This window comes from Myotis nattereri (genome assembly GCF_964212035.1).
Source record: "Myotis nattereri genome assembly, chromosome: 3".
Lineage (NCBI taxonomy): Eukaryota > Metazoa > Chordata > Mammalia > Chiroptera > Vespertilionidae > Myotis > Myotis nattereri.
In genome coordinates, this window is record NC_138077.1 from 181,750,660 (window position 1) to 181,773,929 (window position 23,270).

At 40.8% G+C, this 23,270-nt stretch overlaps 2 protein-coding genes across 2 annotated transcripts in view; both read left to right on the forward strand.

Annotated features, from left to right (window-relative positions):
• The window catches only part of FAF1 (Fas associated factor 1), a 387,465-nt gene that overhangs the window by 181,133 nt on the left and 183,062 nt on the right, over positions 1-23,270 (forward strand). The window lies entirely within an intron of this gene.
• On the forward strand, positions 5,342-5,629 carry LOC308516837 (small ubiquitin-related modifier 2-like; the record flags this gene model as incomplete). The annotated part of the gene is made up of 1 exon (XM_081087964.1): positions 5,342-5,629. One exon carries the CDS (start codon positions 5,342-5,344, stop codon positions 5,627-5,629), a length of 288 nt encoding a protein of 95 aa, XP_080944090.1.

The window sequence follows — 23,270 nt, forward strand, 5'->3', positions numbered from 1 at the left end:
GCATTATCCTACTCCCAAAACCATATAAAGACACTATAAAGAAAGAGAATTGCAGGCCAGTATCTCAGTTGAATATAAATGCTAAAATTATTAGCAAATTGGATCCAACAACATATTAAAGAGATCATACACCATGACCAGGTGGGATTTAGTCTTGGTATGCAAGGCTGGTACAACATTTTGCAAATCAGTAAATGTGATACATCACATAAACGAATTGAAAGACAAAAACTGCATGATTATATCAATAAATGAAAAAAAAAAAGCAATTGGCAAAACCCAACACCAATTTTTGATAAAAATTCTCAGCAAAGTGGAAATAGAAGGATCATACTTCAATATGATAAAGACTGTATATGATAAACCTATAGCAAACATCATACTCAATGGGCAAAAACTGAAATAATTCCCTCTAAGAACAGGAACAAGACAGGGATGTTTGCTCTCACCACTCTTATTCAACACTAGAGTCTCAGTGCATGAAATTCGTGCACTGGGGAGGCGGGGTGGCCCTCAGCCCAGCCTGCAACCTCTCCAATCTGGGACCCCTTGGGGGATGTCCAACTGCCGGTTTAGCAGTCACACAATCTGGGACTGCTTGCTCCCAACGGCTCGCCTGCCTGCCTGCCTGATTGCCCCTAACCGCTTCTGCCTGCCACCCTGATCACCCCCTAACCACTCCCCTGCCAGCCTGATTGACACCTAACTGCTCCTCTGCCAGCCCAATTGCCCCCAACTGCCCTCTCCTGCCAGCCTGTTCTTGCTCCCAACTGCCCTCCCCTGCCGGCCTGATCTTGCCCCCAAGTGCCCTCCTCTGCTGGCCTGGTCGCCCCCAACTGCCCTCCCCTGCTGGCCTGATCTCACCCCCAACTGCCCTCCCCTCCCAGCCTGATCTCTCCCCCAACTGTCCTCCCTTGCTGGCCTGATCTCTCCCCCACTGGCCCTCCCCTGCTGGCCTGGTTGCTCCCAACTGCCCTCCACTGCTGGCCTGATCGCCCCTAACAGCCTCTTCCTCAGCCCCCACCACCATGGCTTTGTCTGAAGGAAGTCGGATGTCTGGAAGTTAGCCGGTCGACCCGGCCTAATTAGTATATTACCCTTTTATTAGTATAGATAGATTATATAGGATAGGATTGCTTAAAGGGGGGGGGGACTTTTTTAGCAGGAGGAGATGCTCTTGGCAGACAAAAACACATAATCCCTATATCTGGACTGATAGCCAGCCATATGCACTATACTGCCAAGGCAGTCATTAAAAACTTGAACCGCTTTCTTACACTTTACACCAAACAATGTTGGCCTAAAACCCCTCCTCAGCCCCACCTTAGGTTCTGCCTTCGCAGTTCACCCAGATTAGTTATGATTGGTCGGTTCTGATGCCAGTCAGCATCAAAAGCTCCGGCTCCTAGGCAGCCATTGGCTCTTGGTACTACTTAACTCACATTACATTCTGATTGGTCAGTTTCTATGCCAGTCAGCGTCTCCAGGCCTATCTCTGGGCCTGGTCAAAGAGGCAGGGCTGATTAGCAGCCCAAGTGGAGGCCTGGAGAGAAACAGAGGCAGGACTGCTGGGGAAGACTGGAGAGAAAGAGGCAACAGCTGATCAACAGCTGCCACAGAGGCTGTGGATCAGACCCTGCCTCCCTCGCTCTCTGCAGGCCTCTCTCTGGGCCTGATTCGCAGCCCCCTCAGCAGTCCTTGCTAGGTCGCTGCATTGGCACTGACTGCAGTCAGTGCTGGGTCACCCTGGCAACCTAGCACTGACTTCTGGTGTTTGGTTGCACCTTTGGTCGTTAGGGACCCTGGCTCTTTATATATATACTAGTAGCCCGGTGCACGAAATTGGGGTGGGGGGGAAGGAAAGGGGCCCCTCAGTCTGGCCTTCACCCTTTCCAATCTGAGACCCCTCAGGGAATGTCCAACTACCTGTTTGTGCCCACACTTTTAACAAATAACAGCTCCATTGTTGTTTCTTTCTTATGCTTAAAACCATTGGAATTAGTAGGTATTCAAAGTGTGTATACATTTTGGGGGGACACCCTCTATATCTCTAGTCAGCGGTGAAAGAAACCAACAGCAGATTTGGAACCCCCAGACAGGGAACCTCGCTCACTCCCCACATGTCTCCACACTTCACTTTCCACCTTCGAGGGCAGCAGGAGAATCAACGTTTTCTGTCATCAATTCAGAAAAGCATGTCCTGTCACCCGCTGCCTGGCAGGAGTGCGCTAGGCCCCAAGCAAGCGAGGCTCAGTCAGGGCAGCCTTCACTCATGGGTGCTGGCACCCAAAGTGCACATTCCTTCTCTACAGTCGCCCCGACTATCCCACTGTTTCACTGAGAGGACGGAATTCCTCTCCACCTCTGGGTTCTTGATCTTGAACGCTGACCGAAGGCACCTCAGCGAGGGCCGCCCGCGCCCACCAGGTGTGTCTGTCTGCACCTGCTCCTGCCTCAGCACCTGCATTAACCACCCAGAGGTGATCTCATAGCTGCACTGGCCTCCGTGGGAACAGGGCATCACCACTCCGCCCTCTCACTGTCATCTCACAGGCGCCCACTCTCAGCACCCAGAACACCCAGACACTCTCCAAAGGACGTAAGCGCATCAGAGGGGATGTGTGCACATCCTGTGGGGGTGTTAGGCATGCCGGGTTGATGGAAGTGCAGTGGAGAGGCGGGAGGAACTTGTGCACGCCTTGGTTTGCAACTGTTGCAGGTGTGGGAGGGTGACAGTGTGCTGGGGGATGTTCACATGCCAGGGGGGATGTGCACACCAGAGGCCTCTGGGTTTGCAGATCCGCAAACCCCCGTGGTGTGGCCAGGAGGACGTCAGTCTGGCCCGCGACGGTGGCTGTCCCTGCGATCCTGCACCTTCTGGGCCAGGAGGCGGATCTTGCGCAGCCACTCCTGGGCGCTGATGGCCTGCAGGCGCTACTTCAGCTCGGCCTGTAGGCTCCGCTTGGCGCACTCACAGCTGTCACCACCGCCATGTGGGGAGTACAGGCCGCCCTCCGCCGGCCTGCCTCCCCTGTCCAGAGGCTCTCTGCACTGCTCACCTGCCCAGAGTGACTGGGGCTTGGCGGAATCCAGGCGTCCTGCCCTGCCCAACCCCGGCCAATCCACCCCTGTGCGAGCTGCTGCCCCGCCGGGAAGGGTCACAGATCCGGGTCCCAGGACCGTGGACAGCCTCAAGCACTACCCCCCGCCCGGCTGGGTCACAGATCCGTGTCTTGGTCCCGTGGACAGCCTCAAGCACTGCCCCCCGCCCAGCAGGGTCACAGAACCGGTCCCGGACAGTGGACAGCCTTTCCTGCTGCTGTCTGCCTTCAGTATGCAAATTAGCCACCATCTTGTTGCTTCAGGGTGGGGGTCCCCACTGGGGTGCCTGGCCAGTCTGGGTGAGGGGATGATGGCTGTTTTCAGGTTGGCGGGCAACTGAGGCTCCCAACCTCTCCTTTTTTTCTTTTTTTATTCTGGGATTTATTTACCTTCTATGGCTGTCACTGGAGCTGAGAGCCGGTTTTAGCTCTGAGGCTCGGCTCCAGCTATGGGACCTCCGCTGCAGACCTCCGCTGCTGAAAGCAGGGATCTGGGTTTGTTTGGGTTCTATAATTGTAACACTGTTGCGATCCTGCTGGCTGAAGCCCGGCTGGCTGAAAGCAGGTTTCTGGGGAACGTTTACCTTCTATATTTGCAACAGTGTTTCTTAGAGTTGCAGCTCAGAGGCCGGCAGCAGCAGGCGGCGAACCTTGGTTTCCTCCGTCACACCAATCAGAAAGAATGTATGTACCAATATATTCATAGCAGCAGAATTTACAACAGCTAAGATCTGGAAACAGCTCAAGTGCCATCAGAAGATGATTGAATATAAAAACTGTTCTACATTTACACATGGAATACTATGCAGCTGTAAAAAGGAAGGATCTCTTACCCTTTGAGACAGCATGGAGGGACCTGGAGAGCATTATACTAAGCAAAATAAGCCAGTCATAGAAAGGCAAGTATCACATGATCTAACTTATGTGTGTAATCAAATGAACAAAATAAACATAAACAAAACAGATCCAGAAGCATTGAAAAATGCAAGGGACTGGTGTATCTCAGAAGGAAGCGGGGGCACGGGAAGAGATTAACCAAAAAACTTATGTGCATAACCCATGGGCACAGACTATAGCGCTGGGAAGGCTGGGGAGTGGGCAAGAGCATGGTGGAGGTGCTCATGGGGGAGGGGGCATGACATCTGTAATACTTTCAACAATAAAGATTTTTTTTAAATTTCATGATGCAAAAATATACTACTACAGCTCAACTGTTAATGTCTAAAGATTACATCTTAAACATGTGCCTTATAAATATCTCTGGAAGATAATTAATGCGTGATAATGACATTAAAAGACTATCTAAAATATTCTCTTTTTTTTCTTAAATAAGTTGAACGCAAAAGGAATTCGTTTCATGCTTAAATGTTCATAGATTCACCTTCAGAAACTAAGACTTTTATTTGGAGCAATGAGTAATAGTATGATATGGTAGGGGGCGGAAACCATAGATTTGTGAATTTGTTTATTTTTTAATCCTCACCCAAGGATATTTTTTCCATTGCTTTTTAGAGAGAGGGAAAGACAGAGAGAAACATTGATGTGAGAGAAACACATCAATTGGTTGCTTCCTACACAAGCCCTGAACAGGGCCAGGCCAGGGAGAAACCTGCCACTGAGATATGTGCCCTTGATTGGAATCGAACCCGGGGCCCTTCGGTCTGCAAGCCAACTCTATCCACAGAGCCAAACCGGCTAGGGCAAGATCTGTGAATTTGGAAAAAAGAAAAGTAGGGTTGAAAACCAGTTCTACCACATAATAAAGCCATTTTTGTACCTACAGTCTTAGTATGTGCATGAAATGTAGTCACATATTCAAAGTACTTAGGTCAGTGCCCTGGCATTGAATAAATGGTAGTTGCAGCTGTTATATTTGTCTCTTCTCTGTGCCTTCCTAAAACTTTACTGATAACTTTATCATAATAATAATCACATCATACCATGAATTTATTTCTGGTTGCAACCTTCACAGGGCTGTGACTACCCTGAAGACAAGGATATTGTGTCTATCTTTGTATCTCTCTTGCAGAGGTTGCAACTGGCAACTGTAAGGCTTTTGTTTGGCTACCCGTTTTGGTCCTACAATGTCTTAAATTTGAACTGGCTGTCAATATTTAAAAGTTAGGAGGCTTCCCATTTAAAATACAAACCAAGGCTCCTGGTGCTGCTTGTGTGCTCGTTTGCTGTGGACCTGGTACCTCTTTTGTGAAGTGGCAGCTGAGGAGACTCCGGCGCTCGCCATGGCCAACGAAAAGCCCAAGGAAGGAGTCATGACTGAGAGCAACGATCATATTAATTTGAAGGTGGCAGGGCAGGATGGTTATGTGGTGCAGTTTAAGATTAAGAGGCATACACCACTTAGTAAACTAATGAAAACCTATTGGGAACAACAGGGTTTGTCAATGAGGCAGATCAGATTCCGATTTGACGGGCAGCCAATCAATGAAACAGACACACCTGCACAGTTGGAAATGGAGGATGAAGATACAATTGATGTGTTCCAGCAGCAGACAGGAGGGGTCTACTAAAAAGTGAACCTGCTACTTTACTCCAGAACTCTGTTCCACCAGACCAAGAAGACATTTTTAATTAGAAAACTGCAATTTGGTTTCAACACATCTGACTACTACAGTATAGTTTTCTCTATTCTTTCATTTTCCCCTTCCTCATTCTTTTATTGTACATAAAGTAACCGATGTATGTGCACAAGCATTTGCAATTTTTTTTTAACTAAATGGCCAATGGTATGTTTTGATCTGCATCAAATGGAGATGGGATGGGGAAAAAATACTGGTTCTGTGAAAACACCCCCTTTCTCCATTACTGGCATGCTCATCCAGCTCTTATCTTTATATTCCAGTAAGTTATTTTGCTCTCACTGTTTAACAAAAAAAGAATAACATAAAAATTCTTGCATACCTTGTTTGATTGGAGAATTTTAATGTTTTTCATTTATCATTGTAAAACCAAGGACAGTTTTATAACTTTTTTGTACGTAGCTGTTACATGTAGGGCAATCTGTCTTTAAGTAGGGATAAATTACTCTAAAAAAATGAATCCTAGATAGTTTTCCCTTCAACTCAAGTGTCTTGTTGTTTAAATAAACTTCTTGTTTAAAAAAAAAAATACAAACCAAAACAGGATTCCTGGTTTCTGGCTTCTCTTAAAGAATCAGAAAATTCTGGCAACACCAAACCCCAGATTTTTCATAGCAACAATCAGCTTTTCTGGAGTAGCAGCTGCCTTCTTGGATGAGGCATGCTCTCCGGTTTGTCATAGTCTCTCTCTCTCTTCTTTTTATTTTTATTTTTATTTATTGTCTAAAGTTTTACATATGTTTCCTTTTTCCCCAATTGACACCCCCCCCCCAGTTATTCCCACCCCAGGCAAGCCCCCACCACCCCAGTGTCTGTGTCCCTTGGTTATGCTAATATGCATGCATACAAGTCCTTTGGTTGCTCTCTAACCTCCCCCCACTCCCTGACCATTTGTCTCTGGATCTATTCTTGTTCATCAAATTGTGTTGATCACTGTATCCCACATATGAGTGAGATCATATGATATTTATCTTTCTCCTACTGGCTTATTTCACTTAGCATAATGCTCTCCAGTTCCATCCATGCTGTTGCAAGTGGTAAAAGTTCCTTCTTTTTTGTAGCAGCATAGTATTCCATTTTGTAGATGTACCACAGGTTTTTAATCCACTCATCTGCTGATGGGCATTTATGTTGTTTCCAAATCTCAACTGTTGTAAATTGTGCTGCTCTGGACATAGGGGTGCATATATCCTTTCTGATTGGTGTTTCTGGTTTCTTGGGATATAGTCCTAGAAGTGGGATTACTGGGTCAAATGGGAGTTCCATTCCCAGCTTCCTGAGGAAACTCCATACTGTCTTCCACAGTGGCTACACCAGTCTGCATTCCCATCAGCAGTGTAGGACAGTGGTCGGCAAACTCATTAGTCAACAGAGCCAAATATCAACAGTACGATTGAAATTTCTTTTGAGAGCCAAATTTTTTAAATTTAAACTATATAGGTAGGTACATTGTTATTAACTTAATTAGGGTACTCCTAAGCTGGCCTTTGCTAAAAACGGACGCGACTAGCACTAACCACTGCACAATGAGACTGCTGAATAACTGGCTCACTCAACTTGTGCATAAATCGCGCGCGCCTCCCCGCCACGCTGCGTATCCCGCGGCCAGCTTGTGCCTCCTCTCCTGTCGCCCAACCGACTGACACCCCCCACTTCTTCTAATGCCACTTCTTCAAAATAGACTTGCCCAGGCCGAAAACCGACTTCTACGCATGGGCCACGAAGTTTCAATCGCACTGTACATGCGCGCCCAGACGTGGTATTTTGTGGAAGAGCCACACTCAAGGGTCCAAAGAGCCACATGTGGCTCACGAGCCATGGTTTGCCGACCACTGGTGTAGGAGGGTTCCTTTTTCTCCACATCCTCGCCAGCACCAGTCTGCATTCCCACCAGCAGTGCAAGAGGGTTCCTTTTTCTCCACATACTCTCCAGCACTTGTTTATTGATTTGTTGATGATAGCCATTCTGACAGGTGTGAGATGGTACCTCATTGTTTTTTTGATTTGCATCTCTTGGATGGTTAGTGACTTTGAGCATGTTTTCATATATCTCTGGGCTTTCTGTTAAGTCCTCTTTGGAAAAGTGTATATTGCCATAGTCTCTTATACCCAAATATTGCTTCCTTAAAAACTAAGATGGAATGCCATTTACCCATCATATTCACTCATGTGAGCTTACCTATCTGGCTGCCCTAGACATTTGGATTTGAGAAAGCTGCTCTCAGTGACTTATCAGAGAGTCTCGAACTTAAGATATCCTCACCAAATGTATGTTGAATGGATAAATGAAAGAACCACAAACATACACAAGTACAGAAGATTTCAAGGTTAACTTTAACATGTACAAGGTGATTAAGGTCTAGCTCTACTTTAGCAACAGCTATTCCCATCATTTTTTTCAGTATACATCGTGAAGGAGTGGTAATGTTTGGATGTCAGAGACTGATGCTCTGAAACAACTGGCTTTCATAGGATGCGATTGCCAGCTGTCACAATTTTCAAAAAATAGGCACCCTCAAATTTATTTAGTGCTGGCAAAATGCAGTGAAACATAACAAAAACTATGATCAAATGCATTTGCCATTTATTTTGGAATGCATGACAATGTCTATTCATTTGAGCAAAAACATACAAACAACACCCAACTTGTTTGAAGATAGGATATCTTTGATCAGAACCTCTGAAATATCCCTTTGAGTTAGCTATTAGTATAAACTATATTAATTTGTACCTGACAGTAATTTGAGATTTATGATTATTTAGTGTATTTGAACTAATACATGTTCCAAATCTATGGAGGAAGACTTAGCCACTTAAGTGAACAGTGAGTAGCATTTCTTTGGCAACGATTGGGATGGGGGTTAATGATCTACTGGAAAAGAGATGATATGCTTTTTGTAAGAAGGCAGAAGTGTTTTTTATTTCATTAACTCTCTGAGATGAAGCATGTAAGTATTTAGTTTTAGCAGTGGTATGTTTTTATGTTGCTTTGTATTCTCCACTTTAAGTAATCTTAATTCACTGTCCACTAGGGTAGTTACTAGCCACATGTAGCAATTTAATTAAAATTAAATAGTTAAAAATTATGTTCCTTAGTCATACTTGCTATGTTTTAGGTGCTCAGTAGCCACATAGGGCTAATGGCTACCCTGTTGGAGAGCACAAATATAGAACATTTCTGTCATCACAGAGAGTTCTATATACACAATTGTGTACTCTTTATTTGCCACATTGTACATTAGATTTTTTTGTTTGTAATTTGAAAATGATGTTAATATAGCCTAGAAATAGGATCTTACTAACTTCTTGAAATCTCTTTTTCCCATTATGGTTGTTTTATCCACTACATATTTAAATCATGTTGGGGTTGTTTTTTGTGTTGTTGTTGTTTTCAATTTATTAACATAGTCAACACCTGAAATTTCCCCATTATTTAAAATTCTAAACTCTGTGATGAATGCAGTTGGAGTAATCCCTCAAGGTATTAGTCACCTTTAAGACAACACAGTAGATGACAATGTCTCCATGAGCCTTTTACCATTTACAATGAAAAAAAAATACTTATTAAATGGTGATTTTCCCCCCCTTTATCTTATTAAGTAAATTATATGGTCCTTTTTTATGGAAGCCTCCATAGTTAGAGATGTAAAACTGCAATTTCTTGGTTCTATAGCATGACATAGTTCAGAGCTGAGATTAGAGAAACCCCGTAGAGTTGTTAATACTTGAGGGCATCCCCAACTAGAAAAGTATGTGAATTTAGGCATGGGAGGAAGGAAGGATCTGCTTTAAATTTAGTGTAGGGTCACTGAATCTTAATGATAGATTAAACAAGGGAGGTAGAATAATGAATAGGGGTATGCAGTGTGTAGCACTAATACCAGAAGTCTATGGTTTGTGGCGGTTTTTTAATGTCCTTTCCCATATGGTTTTGAATAGAGTAGGTTATGGCAGGGATGAGCTAAGGAATAGCTTTGTTAATGAATAAATAGGAATAATTTTTTTTTTAACCAGAGACTAAGACAGTTTATTTAGAAAGCCTGCTTATTTAATGCATGATGTGATTAAAAAACCATTTCTGATGTTAATAATACAGTAAGTGGAGATGCTAAGGTGTTCTTGTTGTTTTCTTTATAAAACAGCTGAGTTTGTATTTCAGAGCCGCCCAAATGGGTGAGATCCTTGGGGTGGGGCTTTAACTGCCATAGTTAAAAGCCAGCTCCAGGTAGTTCCTGAGCGTTGGCAGCATCAGTCTTTATTTAGATAGGGGTTGGTGTGCAGTATTGGACTTTCATTCATACTGTCAGTCACTTTGATAAGCTTTAATATTATCATTTGGAATCAGTTTCCAACTCTACCTCCTTCACCTAAAATTAACTAGATAAGTAACTTTGGTGTCTATCCTCTTTTTATAACTTAGCTGTTAGTCCAGGCGGGTACTTTCCTTAAGATATCCTCCCTATTCTCCCACCCACATCTCTTTCAGACACAGTAATTCTGAAAGATCATCTTGCAAAGTAGCAAGTTTGAATCAGAAAACCTGACCAGACACATTTTTAAATATCTCTTAGGGCTGTTCGTTAGAGATGACTTAATATCTCCTAAAGTAGATATTAAGTAGGTTGTCTCTGCTGCCTTGGTTAAGTAGCATGAAGGGAAATGCAACTCTCCTGACTCCAGGGCCCCAAATGCAAACACTGGCCTAGTTGTTCCCAAACTTTCTTCTTGATGTGAGTAACTTGAATGGTTTATTTTCCCTTGAGGAGCCCCCATCCCCCGCCACTTTAGTATTCATGGCAGACCCCAACACTAAGTCCCTTTGTTGTCTTTCTTTTTTGCATTTTTTGTTAACAAGCAAAGATAAAATTATGAGACCTCATTATAGACTGGAGTTCCATTGCTAATGGTTCCCACCACCTTTTTTTTTTTTTTTTTTCACATCTCAAAAAGGCAAAGGACTGGATAGGTAACAGAAAGCAGCACAGCAGACATAAACATCATGTCTAAGCATCAATGTGGTGCTACCAGAGTGGGAAAGGATACAGTCTTCATCAAAATATAAAGATGGGTCTTTGCTCAAAACAGTAAAATTGTCAGCATTTTAAAAAATTTGAACTTTGTTATAGTCTTTAAGAAAAAAAGACACATTTTTTATGAAGAAAGAAGAAATGGATTAAGAATTTTTAAAACCTACATTATTATCCTGACTTAGATATTAATTAACTGAATGGCATTTGGGCAAGTAGTTTAATTTGTGCATGCACATGTGTATATGCGTATATGTAAACCTTAAAAGAAAATGCAATTCTATTTAAAAAATTGGCAGAATAAGGCATCACCTCGCATCTTTCTTATAGATGCAATTTTATTTTAGAACTTACAGAGGTTGCAAATCATACAAATATTTGACTCAGGGTTTCCTTTTTCCAAATGAAAAGCATAGAGCAAGGGTTAGCAAGAGTGCACAGCTGTTGAGAGAAGGAAAACTAGAATAACAAGATAGGGCTTAATTGATTTACTGTATATTGGCAAAGTAGCAGAAGCAGGTTCATAGTGCCAATGTTTTTGTATTATTCTATATAAAACTCTTACATCAGTAAGGAGTGGAGACACAGAAGGCATTGGGCAAAAATTAATAGGAGGAAGAACTTTTGCTAACCCTCATATCATAAAGTTTGTTTACTGTTCTAATTGTTCTCCTTTTACCATGATGTATTTTCCTTGAATTATTTTTTAATCTTGCTATTTCTTTTCCTGCTGTGTGTGACACCAGGAACTGCTCTCTTACTGTGAAGGCAGCATTCAGTTGTTGAAACAATAACAAGTTGCTGTTTGATCTGACCTTGTCCTTCCTTTGTAGCACTTAAAAGTACAAAATCGACAGCCTGTAAGGGTTGCAGCACAATAGGTGTGAAAAGACTCACTTGATCTCATGGCAGAGGTTTTGCTCATAGTTGGTCACTCTTATATGTTACCACTTAATGTCCACTATTCAGAGTAAGTACAAATGGTCTCAGAAAATTCTTACACCTTGCAATTATAAGAGGGTCAGGCAGAAAAGAATTTTAAAGATAATTATTGCATCTCTTTATAGAAGAGGAAATCCAGTGTAAGAGAAGATATGTCATAGTCGTGGAAGAATCTAGACTCGCAGAACTAAATTAAATCTAATCTCACCATTTACAAACATGAGTAACCTAAGGCAAATTATTTGTCTCTGAGCCTCAGTTTCCTTATTTGTAAAATGAAGATGATAATATATGTGAAAGGTATTGTGAGGATGATATTAACATAAAACCTAGTTGTTTTTTTATCTTCACCAGAGGGTATATTTATTGATTTGAGAGAGAGAGAGACATCTGTTGATTGCCGCCTTTGTGTGCCCCAACCAGGGATCAATCCCACAACTTAGGTATGTGCCTTGATGGAATTGAACCCACAATCTTTCTGTATACAGGACAACACTCCAATAACTGAGCCATCAGGCCAGGACAAAACTAAAATTTAAATATTTTTCTTATTACAGAAATAATAGAAACAGAAAAGATAGACATACCGAAATAAAAATGAGTCAGAATTCCATGATAGAGGGGGAACAAATTTTAACATTTGTTATGTATCTTTTTCTGTGCATACATATAGTATACATACGTACATACATATAGTATACATACATATATGTATGTACATAATAATTTGTATGTAACTTAGTAAGCAGAAAGGTACATAATTTTGTAACCTGGTTTTCTTTAATTATTAACAACTTTAAATGTTATTAAATATTCTTCTACATCAGAGAGTTAGCAAACTTTTTCTATAAAGGCTAGTTAATATACATTTTAGGCTTTGCAAGCCATACAGTTTCTACTGCATCTACTCAACTATACCATCATGATAGTGCAAAAGCAGTCACAGACAGTATATAAACAAATGGAACACAATTTTATTTACAGACGCAGACAGCATACTGGATTTGGTCTCTGGGCTGTATTTGACTGACCCTGGTTCTACATATCATTTTAATGACTGCATGGTATTTCATTTATTTAGCTATTATATTATTGGATATTAAGATTGTGCCAACTTTGCATGTGCAATGAATATTCTTGTAACTAAATATTTGGTTTACATGTATGATTATGTCTTTAAGATTAACTTGCATGCTGCTTCTGAGATTGTATCAAATTGTTTGGCTACTAAAATTCAGACTTCAAAATAAAAAATTTCTTGGTTTATGTGACCAATCTTTGAAGTAGTACATAAAATTGAATTTTATAAAACGATTTTTGGTTAAATTAACACTCCTAGAAATGTTCTTTTATTGTAGTTATTTCTAGGGTTGACCTTTGACTTACTTAGTGTTTTTCTTTGTGCAAGGGATTATAAATTGGTGAACTTACATGATTTTAAAATGGGAAAATTTAAGAGCACTTATTGGATAATATATGTTTTATTCATTGCAGGTAATAAAAAACATTAAGTAGTTGGAAAAACTTTGCCTCTCATGTTTATAAAAAGTATAGAGAGGAAATATTTCCCTCTAGGACAAGGTCTTGACTAACTGATACGAAGTTAAACCTCTTAACTGTTTTTCCTTTGGGTCTTGTGTCAGCTAGTCTCTGAGAGAGAAGAAAAAAAAGTCAAACATAAAGGGTGTCCCAAAATTCACGCAAGAAGTAATTTTGGTAGAAAACACAGGTTTATAATTAAAAATTGTAAATTTTTTATTGATTCATAAAGTATACAGTATAGGGTTGTGTATGGAATAGTATATCGGATAAATGGCCTCCACAGCATTGCTGGCACATACGCACTCTTGTTGAAATTTTCCATGACTGTTTTGCATAAATGTGGCTGAATTTCGATGAGGCTCATTTTCATCTTGATGGCTTGGTTAATCTACAAAATTGTCGCATTTGGGGTTCAGAAAATCCATGAGTGATTGTTGAGAAACAAATGCATCCACAATGTGTCACTGTTTGGTGCAGATTTGGGGCTGGAGGCATCATTGGACCATTCTTCTTCGAAAATGCGGCTGCTCAGGCAATAAGAGTGTGTATGTGCCAGCAAAGCTGTGGAGGCCATTTACCCGATATGCTATTCCATACATAACCCTATACTGTATACTTTATGAATCAATAAAAAATTTACAATTTTTAATTATAAACCTGTGTTTTCTATCAAAATTACTTCTTGTGTGAATTTTGGGACACCCTATAGTTTCTCTGGTGTTCAGGACATTCCTTCAATTCAGCAGTCAGTACAGGTGTTGTCCAAGTTTATTTAGTATGCCCAATAGGTCATTTATTGTGACTGCAGTTTTACTGCAGTGTCCAAATATATATTATAGCCCGAGAGTAATCACACTTAAGCTTAAGGAAGAAAAACTAAAGATTAACACAGAGTTTTAATGATGAAGATTATTTATCAACTAGATGTCCGGTGCACGAAATTCATGCATGGGGGGAAGGGAGATCCCTCATCCTGGCCTGCACCCTTCTCCAATCCAGGACCCCTTGGGGGATGTCCGACTGCCTCTCGCAATCTGGGACCACTGGCTCCTAACCACTCACCTGCCTGACTGCCTGCCTGATTGCCCCTAACTGCTCCCCTACTGGCCTGATCGCCCCTAACTGCTCCCCTGCCGGCCTGATCACCCCAACCGCCTCTGCCTCACCCCACACCTGGGACCCAGGATTCCCTCCCCCTGGCCAGCTGTAGGCACTCAGGATCCAGGCCAGCTTTGCCCGGGCCCGCCGCAGCCTCAGGGGACCATGGGAGGATGGTTTCGCCTGGGCCATAGCTGCAGGCACTCAGGACTGTGGGGCAGGTGGCTTGTTCCTCTCCCGGGCCGCAGGCACAGACGCTGGCTCTTGAAACCACAGGGTGCGTGGCTTGTTCCTCTCCCGGGCCACAGGCACAGATGCTGGCACTTGAAACCGCAGGGTGGGTGGCTTGTTCCTCTCCTGGGCTGCAGCCTGACTAGTCCCTATTCCTCTCTCCCCAGTATTGAGTGTCTGAGCCCTTACAGTGTGACGCTGTGAGGGCGTGATGAACATTTGCATATTAGCTCTTTATTATATAGGATTATCAATTTTTTTCAGTGATATGTAATATACAGTAAAGAGGTAGTACCTGCTCTCATTAATTTCCTAGACTGAAAGTGATCCCTATGTCATCCAGCAAATTATAGCATTTCTAGAAAGTTTATAACAAAACATTATTAGTCATAATTATTCTCAAAGACTTGCCATGTTAGGTCAGAGTTCAAAGAACTTTAGAATCAGTAACTGTCCTGGGAGAGCCTATAATTCATACATCTTAAAACAGTGCTTCTTAAACGTTGGCTTGTTGAGAATTATCTCAAGGGCTTGTTAAAACAGATTGCTGGCTCCCTGAGTTTCTAATAACACCAGGTCTGGAGTGGGTCCCTCCCAATTTTCATATCTAGTGGTTTCTAGGCAATACTAGTATTGCTTATCCAGGCACTACATTTTGAGAACCACTGTTGTATAAAAATAATTGTTCCACCTTTTTTTTTTTTTTTTAGCATTTCAACTTCTGCAACTTTACAATTTTTCTTTTCACCCCCTAAAATTTAGTATCTTTTTTATTTGTGAAATATACTTAGTCTTACTCATCTATAAACATTTTCTTAGCACTTTAGGAATTCTTTTTTTTTTTTTCAATCCAGGCTCACCCTTTAAAGATATGAGTGGATTTTAATACATTTATGATCGTTAGTTCACTTTAACATTATCTAACTTTGCAATTTTTATATCATTTTCACCCACAGCAGACTTTTAGGAGAGGCAATTATGAATATTTCTAATGAAAGAAATCTTATCCTTGGTAGTTTTTCAGGATGACTAAAATCTATTTTCAACTAGTTTCCATATTTGATTGGCTTTATTTTCATAATTTTGAGTAATACCTTATGATGCTAATTGTCAAGTTTCTTTACAGACAGGTAAGAGATATAATAATTTTTTTTAAGTATAGTATACAAAGCAAAATTTACAGTTGTTGGAATGAAGAATTCAGTTAGAGCCAGGGATGTTTTAAAAGAGTAGAATACACTAAGCTCAAAGCCTGAATGAAAGCAACTTCAATTTTATACTTTTTTTCAAACAATATCTTTACTGTTTTCTGGAAAAATGGTATTTGAGAAAAAGAAATGTCTCAAGTTACTGTTTTTATGAGGAGAGAATTGCTGAGTCTTTTAAATGGTTAATGAGAAGAAGTAATAGTTAAACACTTAGAGCATTGATTTCTGATTTGAATTCTCCAGCACTGGCCAGCCCTGAGGGAAGGGGGAAATAAGCTTGCTAATTAACATTTGATTACTGATGCCACCTTCTCACTCCCTTAGCGCCATCCGGTTTCAAGTGTTTTTGTTCTGGAAGGATTTTTAGGAGGTTTTAATTTGCATCTTATGTGTAACTGCAATGAGCATACAACTTGTTAAAGAAGAAGAAGAAAAAGAAAAGGACTTTGATATGAAATATGTGTTCAAAACCCAATCTGGATCAGAAGTTATTGGTTTCTTAACTATAAGCCTTTCAGAGCACCAGTGATTGCTAGGAAACTGGAACTAAGCCTACTCTGTATGCCTTATTTTGATTTAAATTCTCATATTCATTCTCATTCATTCTCTCTCTCTCTCATTTGTTCAGTGCAGTTATTACTTAGCAAATTCTTGCCCAGACCATCATTTGATGGTGTGAAGTATTTGGAGTCTAAAGTTTGATATATTTAAAATTTGGGTAAGTTCAGATTCTAATATGACCAAAAGTCTTTTTCTTCTAAGATTGGTAAGACTTTTTTACAGAGAGGAAGGGAGAGGGATAGAGAGTCAGAAACATCGATGAGCATAGAAACATTGCGATCAGCTGCCTCCTGCACACCCCCATTGGGGATGTGCCCGCAGCCAAGGTACATGCCCTTGACCAGAATCGAACCTGGGACCCTTGAGCCCGCAGGCTGACGCTCTAGCCACTGAGCCAAACTGGTTACGGCTGCCATAGTATTCTTAATTCAGAAAATCTAGAAACTAGGATGCTAACTAAATGATAGCTGTTTTAAGCCCATGGCAATGAAATATTTTCTATTTTTTGCTATATTAAAATGTTTGGTATGTGAAGGATCAGGACCAGATTTCAAAAATGCAAAGATATTGAAATAAATTAATAGAATTTTACAACCTGATCACTGAGCTAGTAGTGTTCTTTCAGACCATAGTTTACTGGTAATATTTGGTTGATGGAATAATTATTTGGGAAACTAGTGTGACAGGCTTTAGTTTCAAATAAGATCTCATAAGAGGAAAATATTAGACTTTTTAAAAATCTAGACTTTTTAGTACAAAAAGTGAAAACTGAGATTTTTTTTTGTCCAAGAAAAAAATTCATCTTAAGTGCTTATTATATCAAATTATTTGTAATATTCCTTTTTGATGTGTTGTAATGAACTTTTTACTATTTTTCTTTTATTTTCTAGCCTTAATGGTTTAAACTTTTCCTCATTATTTGCTTGTCATAGATATATTTAGCTCTTCTTTTCCTCTACCTAGGATTAACTCCAATATTTTCATTAAATCATAGGAGTTTAGAGCTGTGAAAACCAGAAGTGGTCTTGTTTTATTCTCTTTTAACTTTGAGTAAAGTAAATTTCAGCGATGTTCTGCCAACTTGCCCACAGTAACAACTGGACAATGAGAAATTTTTCTCTTTGCCTCTCATTATGCATCAATACTTCAAACTTTGTGACTTTTCCTTCTATTGTCAGAAATTGTTTTCATTTGGATAAATGTTTGAACAACATTTAGCTCACAAGCAATGATTTTATTATAGCTGTCGGTGTTACCTACAAGTCTTATATTTTTCTTTTTCAATAACTACTGGTACAAACAGCTCATAAGATGCTAATTCTGAGCCTCAAAACTTAGGTTAGTAGAGTAACATCCTAAGACTTCTTTCTAAGAAATTCTGATAACATTTAAAAAATAAAAATTGTTTGAAAATTTATGGAACTCAAAACTTTATGGGAGAAGAATATTTCATATGATTTTATATTGAGCAGATCATAATACAATGATCTTTTTCCCAGTGCTGTGTTCATCAATGAAATTTCCATCAGGAAATATGAAGTTTGACATGGAGATCATTGCTTAATTTCTTACAGTTATTATAGTGTATATATAGATTTTTGATAACAATGGAAAGCAAATAGTAAATCAGTCCCATATTAATACTTTCAAGTTAATCTGATTTAAATTTTTCCTTAGTCACAACTGTCTTATCTGAAGCAATAGGTAAAAAATGAAATTCTCTTTTTAACAAATGTAGAAAACAAACTGGAAAAATCTATTGTCGATCTAGAACACTTGATCCAAATACAGTATAGTTTATAGCATAAATTTGATGTTCAGCTGGTAATCAAAGCATTTGTTAAATTTCTTCAGAACTAATTGAAACATTTGCATAGTTTAGCATGCTGAAATCTCAGATTTAGAGCTTAATACACAACAAAAACTGAAAAGATTATGAAGGTTCAGCATTATCTGAGTCAGTGCTGATCAAAGAAACTGTGTAAGACAAAAAGGCCCTTAGGAAATGTTACCCTGTGAAGTGCCCCTTGTACTTAACTGGAATTTAACACAAATCTCTAAAGATGAAATTCCATCAGAAGTAGAACAATAATGGCAGCTGGGCATGCCAGCTACAACACCCACAGTCTGTGTGTATTTTCTGCCTCTCTCTAGTGCTCTCGAATCTCTCAAATCAGTCAATGATCTCTCGATCTCTCTCTTTCCTTCCCCCTCCTTCTCTCTCTCTCCCTCCTCCGGTCCTTTATTCTTCTTTCCCTCTGTGAGAGAATTCTGTCCTTCATTTGATTCATGACGACCTTAAATTACTTTGCATTGTTTTTATATATAGCTGTAATTTGTCTCTCAGGTTTTTTAGGATACTAATATTTTTTAAAAGCATCATTTTTACTTTTGTTTTGTATACTTTTTGGATTTTTTCCTTCCCTGCAGAATTGTGAGTTAAAATTTTAATTACAGAAAACCATCAATAAAGATTATATCTTTATTAATAAAACCTTTGCCCACTTTGCACTTTTGCTACCTTATCACATGTATTTCTTCAGTATAATGTTAAAATCTGCCAATGGTTACAGCATTGATAAACATGGAATTATTTTTGAAAGACTAATTTGTATTTAAGTTGTTATTTAGTGATTGTTGTTTAACACAAAATTCTTTTGGCATAATCTCAGAATCTCCGTGAATTTATCTTTTCCATTGGGACAGACATTAGCCTAATATGCTTTACTCTGTACCCTCTCAGCCAAGTTCTGTCTGCATTAGCCAGTTTATTCTATGACAAGTTGCTTAACAAATGTCATTCTGGAGAGAACAATGAAGCCAGATACTTGTGCAATGGCTAACATTACTCTAACTTTGATCACTTTTGTTCAGCACATCAGTCTGGCGTTGCGCTTTATACCAACATAACACTATAGCCAGAACATGCTTTTCGGGCTTACAATAGCAAAGGAATGCTATTCAATTCAGTGCAGTTACAAATGAGTTAATGAAAGAAGAAAAATACTGTTTATTTCATAATACCATATTGTTGTGTTTTGGAATTAAGGTGGAATTTAAAGAATCCCCTTATAGAGTTATTTGTTTGTATACTCAACTCATAGTATTTGTGTATACTATCCAATACAGCGTAGCCTTGCTGCAACCTTTCCAACAACTACAAATATTTGTCCTGCCTTTTTTTTTTTTTTCCAAAATAGTTGATGAAGCTTGGTGTATCTAGACAGCATAATTGAAAAATAACTCTAAGAAAGGGTTTTCTTGGGCCTTGAGCCCTAGACCCATCTCATACTCCTCTCTTCTTTCCCTTTCTTTTATTAATATAATTCTTTAGGTTTGTGGACCACCCTTCTCTTTAAAAACACTATTGTTTAAGCAAGACAAAAATAGTCTTAGCTAGTGGAAGTGGTCAGAGGTTGAATTTGGCTAAATTGTTGTGTTGATAATGACTAATGAAAATTTCCAAACTTAATGTGACTGGCCATAAACAAAATACTGCATGGCAGACTGGCCATTGCTAAGAACCTTTGAAGAAAAGCTGTTTGTTTGAACTGAGTAGGGATCAAGCCATTCCTCCAAGCTCTTCAGTTCTCATTTACTAAGTCTTTTTTCACAGGTGTACATTAGAGATAAAAAGTAGATTGAGTTGCACATTGTGTTTTTGTTTTTACCTTTCCCAGTGAATATATATATTTCACTGGAAAGGTAACTTAGATGTGTTTATGTATAACAAACAGAAATGTGAGACAAAATGCTGTAATTGGACATTTAAAAACATGAATGAATACTGCTTGTTTTCTATAGTGAAGTCTTATTGTACGAGATACAGAGTAGGGCAAAAGGAGGTTTGCAGTTGGAACCTCCTTTTGCCCCACCCTGTATTATGTGCAATATTCAATACTAGCTTCATTTGTTATAGTAGTTTAATCCCATAACTAACCTGAAGAGTTAAGGTAATCTCTCCATTCTTAATAATTTGATAATTTATCTTATTTGTAGATATGTAACAAAATAGAATTTTCATAACCTGTTTAAAACTGAAAAAAAATGATACTTCTTAATTAGTGGATAACATAGAGTTTAATCTCCCAACACTTTATTCTGATAAATTACCTCTTCTAAAATGAAAGGTATAATATTGCATGTTGAAAATTGTTTTTCATCTTTAACAATATTAAAAATATAAAGTATCATTACCGTATTGTCTTTTCAGGAAAGGCCTAAATAGTGTATTCGTAGGTACCATTTAGTTAATAAATATTCTATTGAAATAGTTTTTAATTTGGATGATTTCAGTGTAATAATCTGTGCTGTTTTATTAGTTTTTACATCTTTGAAGCTTACATCAAATAATAAAGAAAACTTCAGGTTTTTCCTCCTACCTGCTCCTCCCCTGCAAAAAACACACAAAAAACACCCTTCTCTCTCCCACATAGAAACTTGAACCATATCTTTTGTTTGAATTATTTTACATCTTCAACCATTTAAAAATTATATAGTTTATTAAAATTTATAATTATAGTTTGTCCTAGGTGTACTATGTAGCTGAAGTTTCTTAACTGAAAAGAAACTTGAAACTATCCAGGAATATATAAAAACAATCGGCAGCAGGGGGTGGTTTTCTTTTTTATTTTTAAGTTACAGTTTACATTCAATATTATTTTGTACTAGAAGCCCAGTGCACGAATTTATGCACCAGTAGGGTCTCTCAGCTTGGCTTGTGGGATCCTGCCGAAAGCGGCTCTCCAGCATCCCTCGAGGGTCCCGGATTGTGAGAGGGCACAGGCCAGGCCCAGGGACCCCACCAGTGCACTATCGGGGCCAGTGAGGGATGTGGGAGATTTACCTGCCGGGGAGGGACTGTGGGAGGGCTCTAGGGTGTGTCCGGCCTGTCTTGCTCAGTCCCGATATGCCAGACCTCAGCAGCAAGCTAACCTACCAGTCGGAGCATCTGCCCCCTGGTGGTCAGTGCACATTAGAGTGACTGGTCGAACGGTCGACGGTCTGCCCCCTGGTGGTCATTGCACGTCATAGTGAGTGGTTGAACAGCCTTAGCATATCATTAGCATATTACCCTTTGATTCTTTGAATGGCCGACTGGTTAACCGGACACTTAGCATATTAGGCTTTTATTATATAGGATTAGTTTCAGGTATGAAGCATAGTGGTTAGACATTTTCTTTACAAAGTGATCACCCCAATAAGTCTAGTATTCATCTGACACCATAGATAGTTATTAGAATACTAGTGGCCCAGTGCATGAATTTATGCACATTGAAAGGAAATTAATTACAAGAAATTTTATAATATTGCTATTCGCTGTTTCTCTATAAAAGAACTGTCAACCAAATTCACAACGACAATGACAGATCGAAACACACACATGTGATTGGCACCAGTGAGAGCTTTATATGTATTGTGCATGGGCGAGTCAGCTTAGCCTTTTACATATATATAAGAACATACTTGCTTAATTAGACCTGCTTTCTGATTTAGCAAACTTTTTCCAGCCCTGTGAAGCACTCCAACTTCTCTTTCAGGTAATTGTCAGCAACCCAGCAGTAGATATAAACACGAAGCAGATTATTATTGTAGATCAGGCAGGGAGAACAAAGGGTAAAATATTTAACTGCAGCAGTGTTTGACTATATTCTGCACAGTGAGAAAACCTGAAGTAATTTTCAAGGTCCACCATTTTTTACTTCTTTTCAGTCGGGTCAAGTTGCTGAGCTTTCTAAATCTTCGTTTTCCGGCTAATGAAAAGAAAATAGGATTCCATTGAGTCTCCTATCTACCTACTCCAGGACTTCTGTGAGGATCAAATGAGATGAGGCACGGGAAAATGCTTCACAGACATTTGGTCACAGTGTAAAGTGTTTCCAACTGGCTACAAAGCAGGTCGTGTTCCTGGGCTGAAGAAACTGCATTGAGGCTAGTCATTGCTAGGGAGAGGAAGCTGGGCATTGCTACATGACATCACTACCTGGACAGAGCGAAGGACACTTAGAAAATGAGCCTTTTATATATACACACACACACACACACACACACACACACACACACACACATACTAGAGGCCCGGTGAACAAAAATTTGTGCACTCGGGCGGGGGGAGGCGGCGTCCCACAGCCCGGCCAGTGCCCTCTCGCAGTCTGGGACCCCGCAGGAGATAACAACCTGCTGGCTTAGGTCTGTTCCCGGGTGGCAGAGGGCAGGCCCAATCCCTAGGTGCAGCCCCTGGTGGGGCTCAGAGCAGGGCCGATTGGTGAGTTGGGGCGCCGCCACCTGTCATGCACAGAGCAGGGCAGATCGGGAGGTTGCGATGCCACCCTCAGTCATGCTCAGGGTAGGGCCAATTGGGGGGTTGGGGCACCGCCCCTGTCACACTCAAGGCAGGGTCGATGGGGAGGTTGCGGTGCCACCCCCTGTCACGCACAGAGCAGGGCCCATCAGGGGGTTCGGGAGCTCCCCCCTGTCACGCACAGAGCAGGGCCGATCAGGGGGTTGAGGAGCTCCCCCCTGTCATAGAGTAGGGCCGATAGGGGAGTTGGGGCACTGCCCCCTGTCACCCACAGAGCAGGGCGGATCAGGGGGTTGGGGAGCCACACCCTGTCACACTCAGGGCAGGGCCGATGGGGAGGTTATGGATCTACCCCGTCACACACAGAGCAGGGCCCGTGGGGAGGGGGAGGTTGGGGTGCCACACCCTGTCACACACAGAGCCGCAGGGCAATCGGGGGGTTGGGGAGCTCCCCCCTATCAGGCACAGAGCAGGGCTGATCAGGGGGTTTGGGTGCCTTCCCCTGTCACGAACAGAGCAGGGCGGATAGGGAGGTTTTGGCCCCGCCCCCTGTCACACACAGAGCCACAGGGCATTCAGGGGGTTTGGGCACTGCCCCCTGTCATGCTGATCCGGTGCCGGGAGGCCTCGCGGCTCCACTGATCCCGGTGCTGGGAGGCATA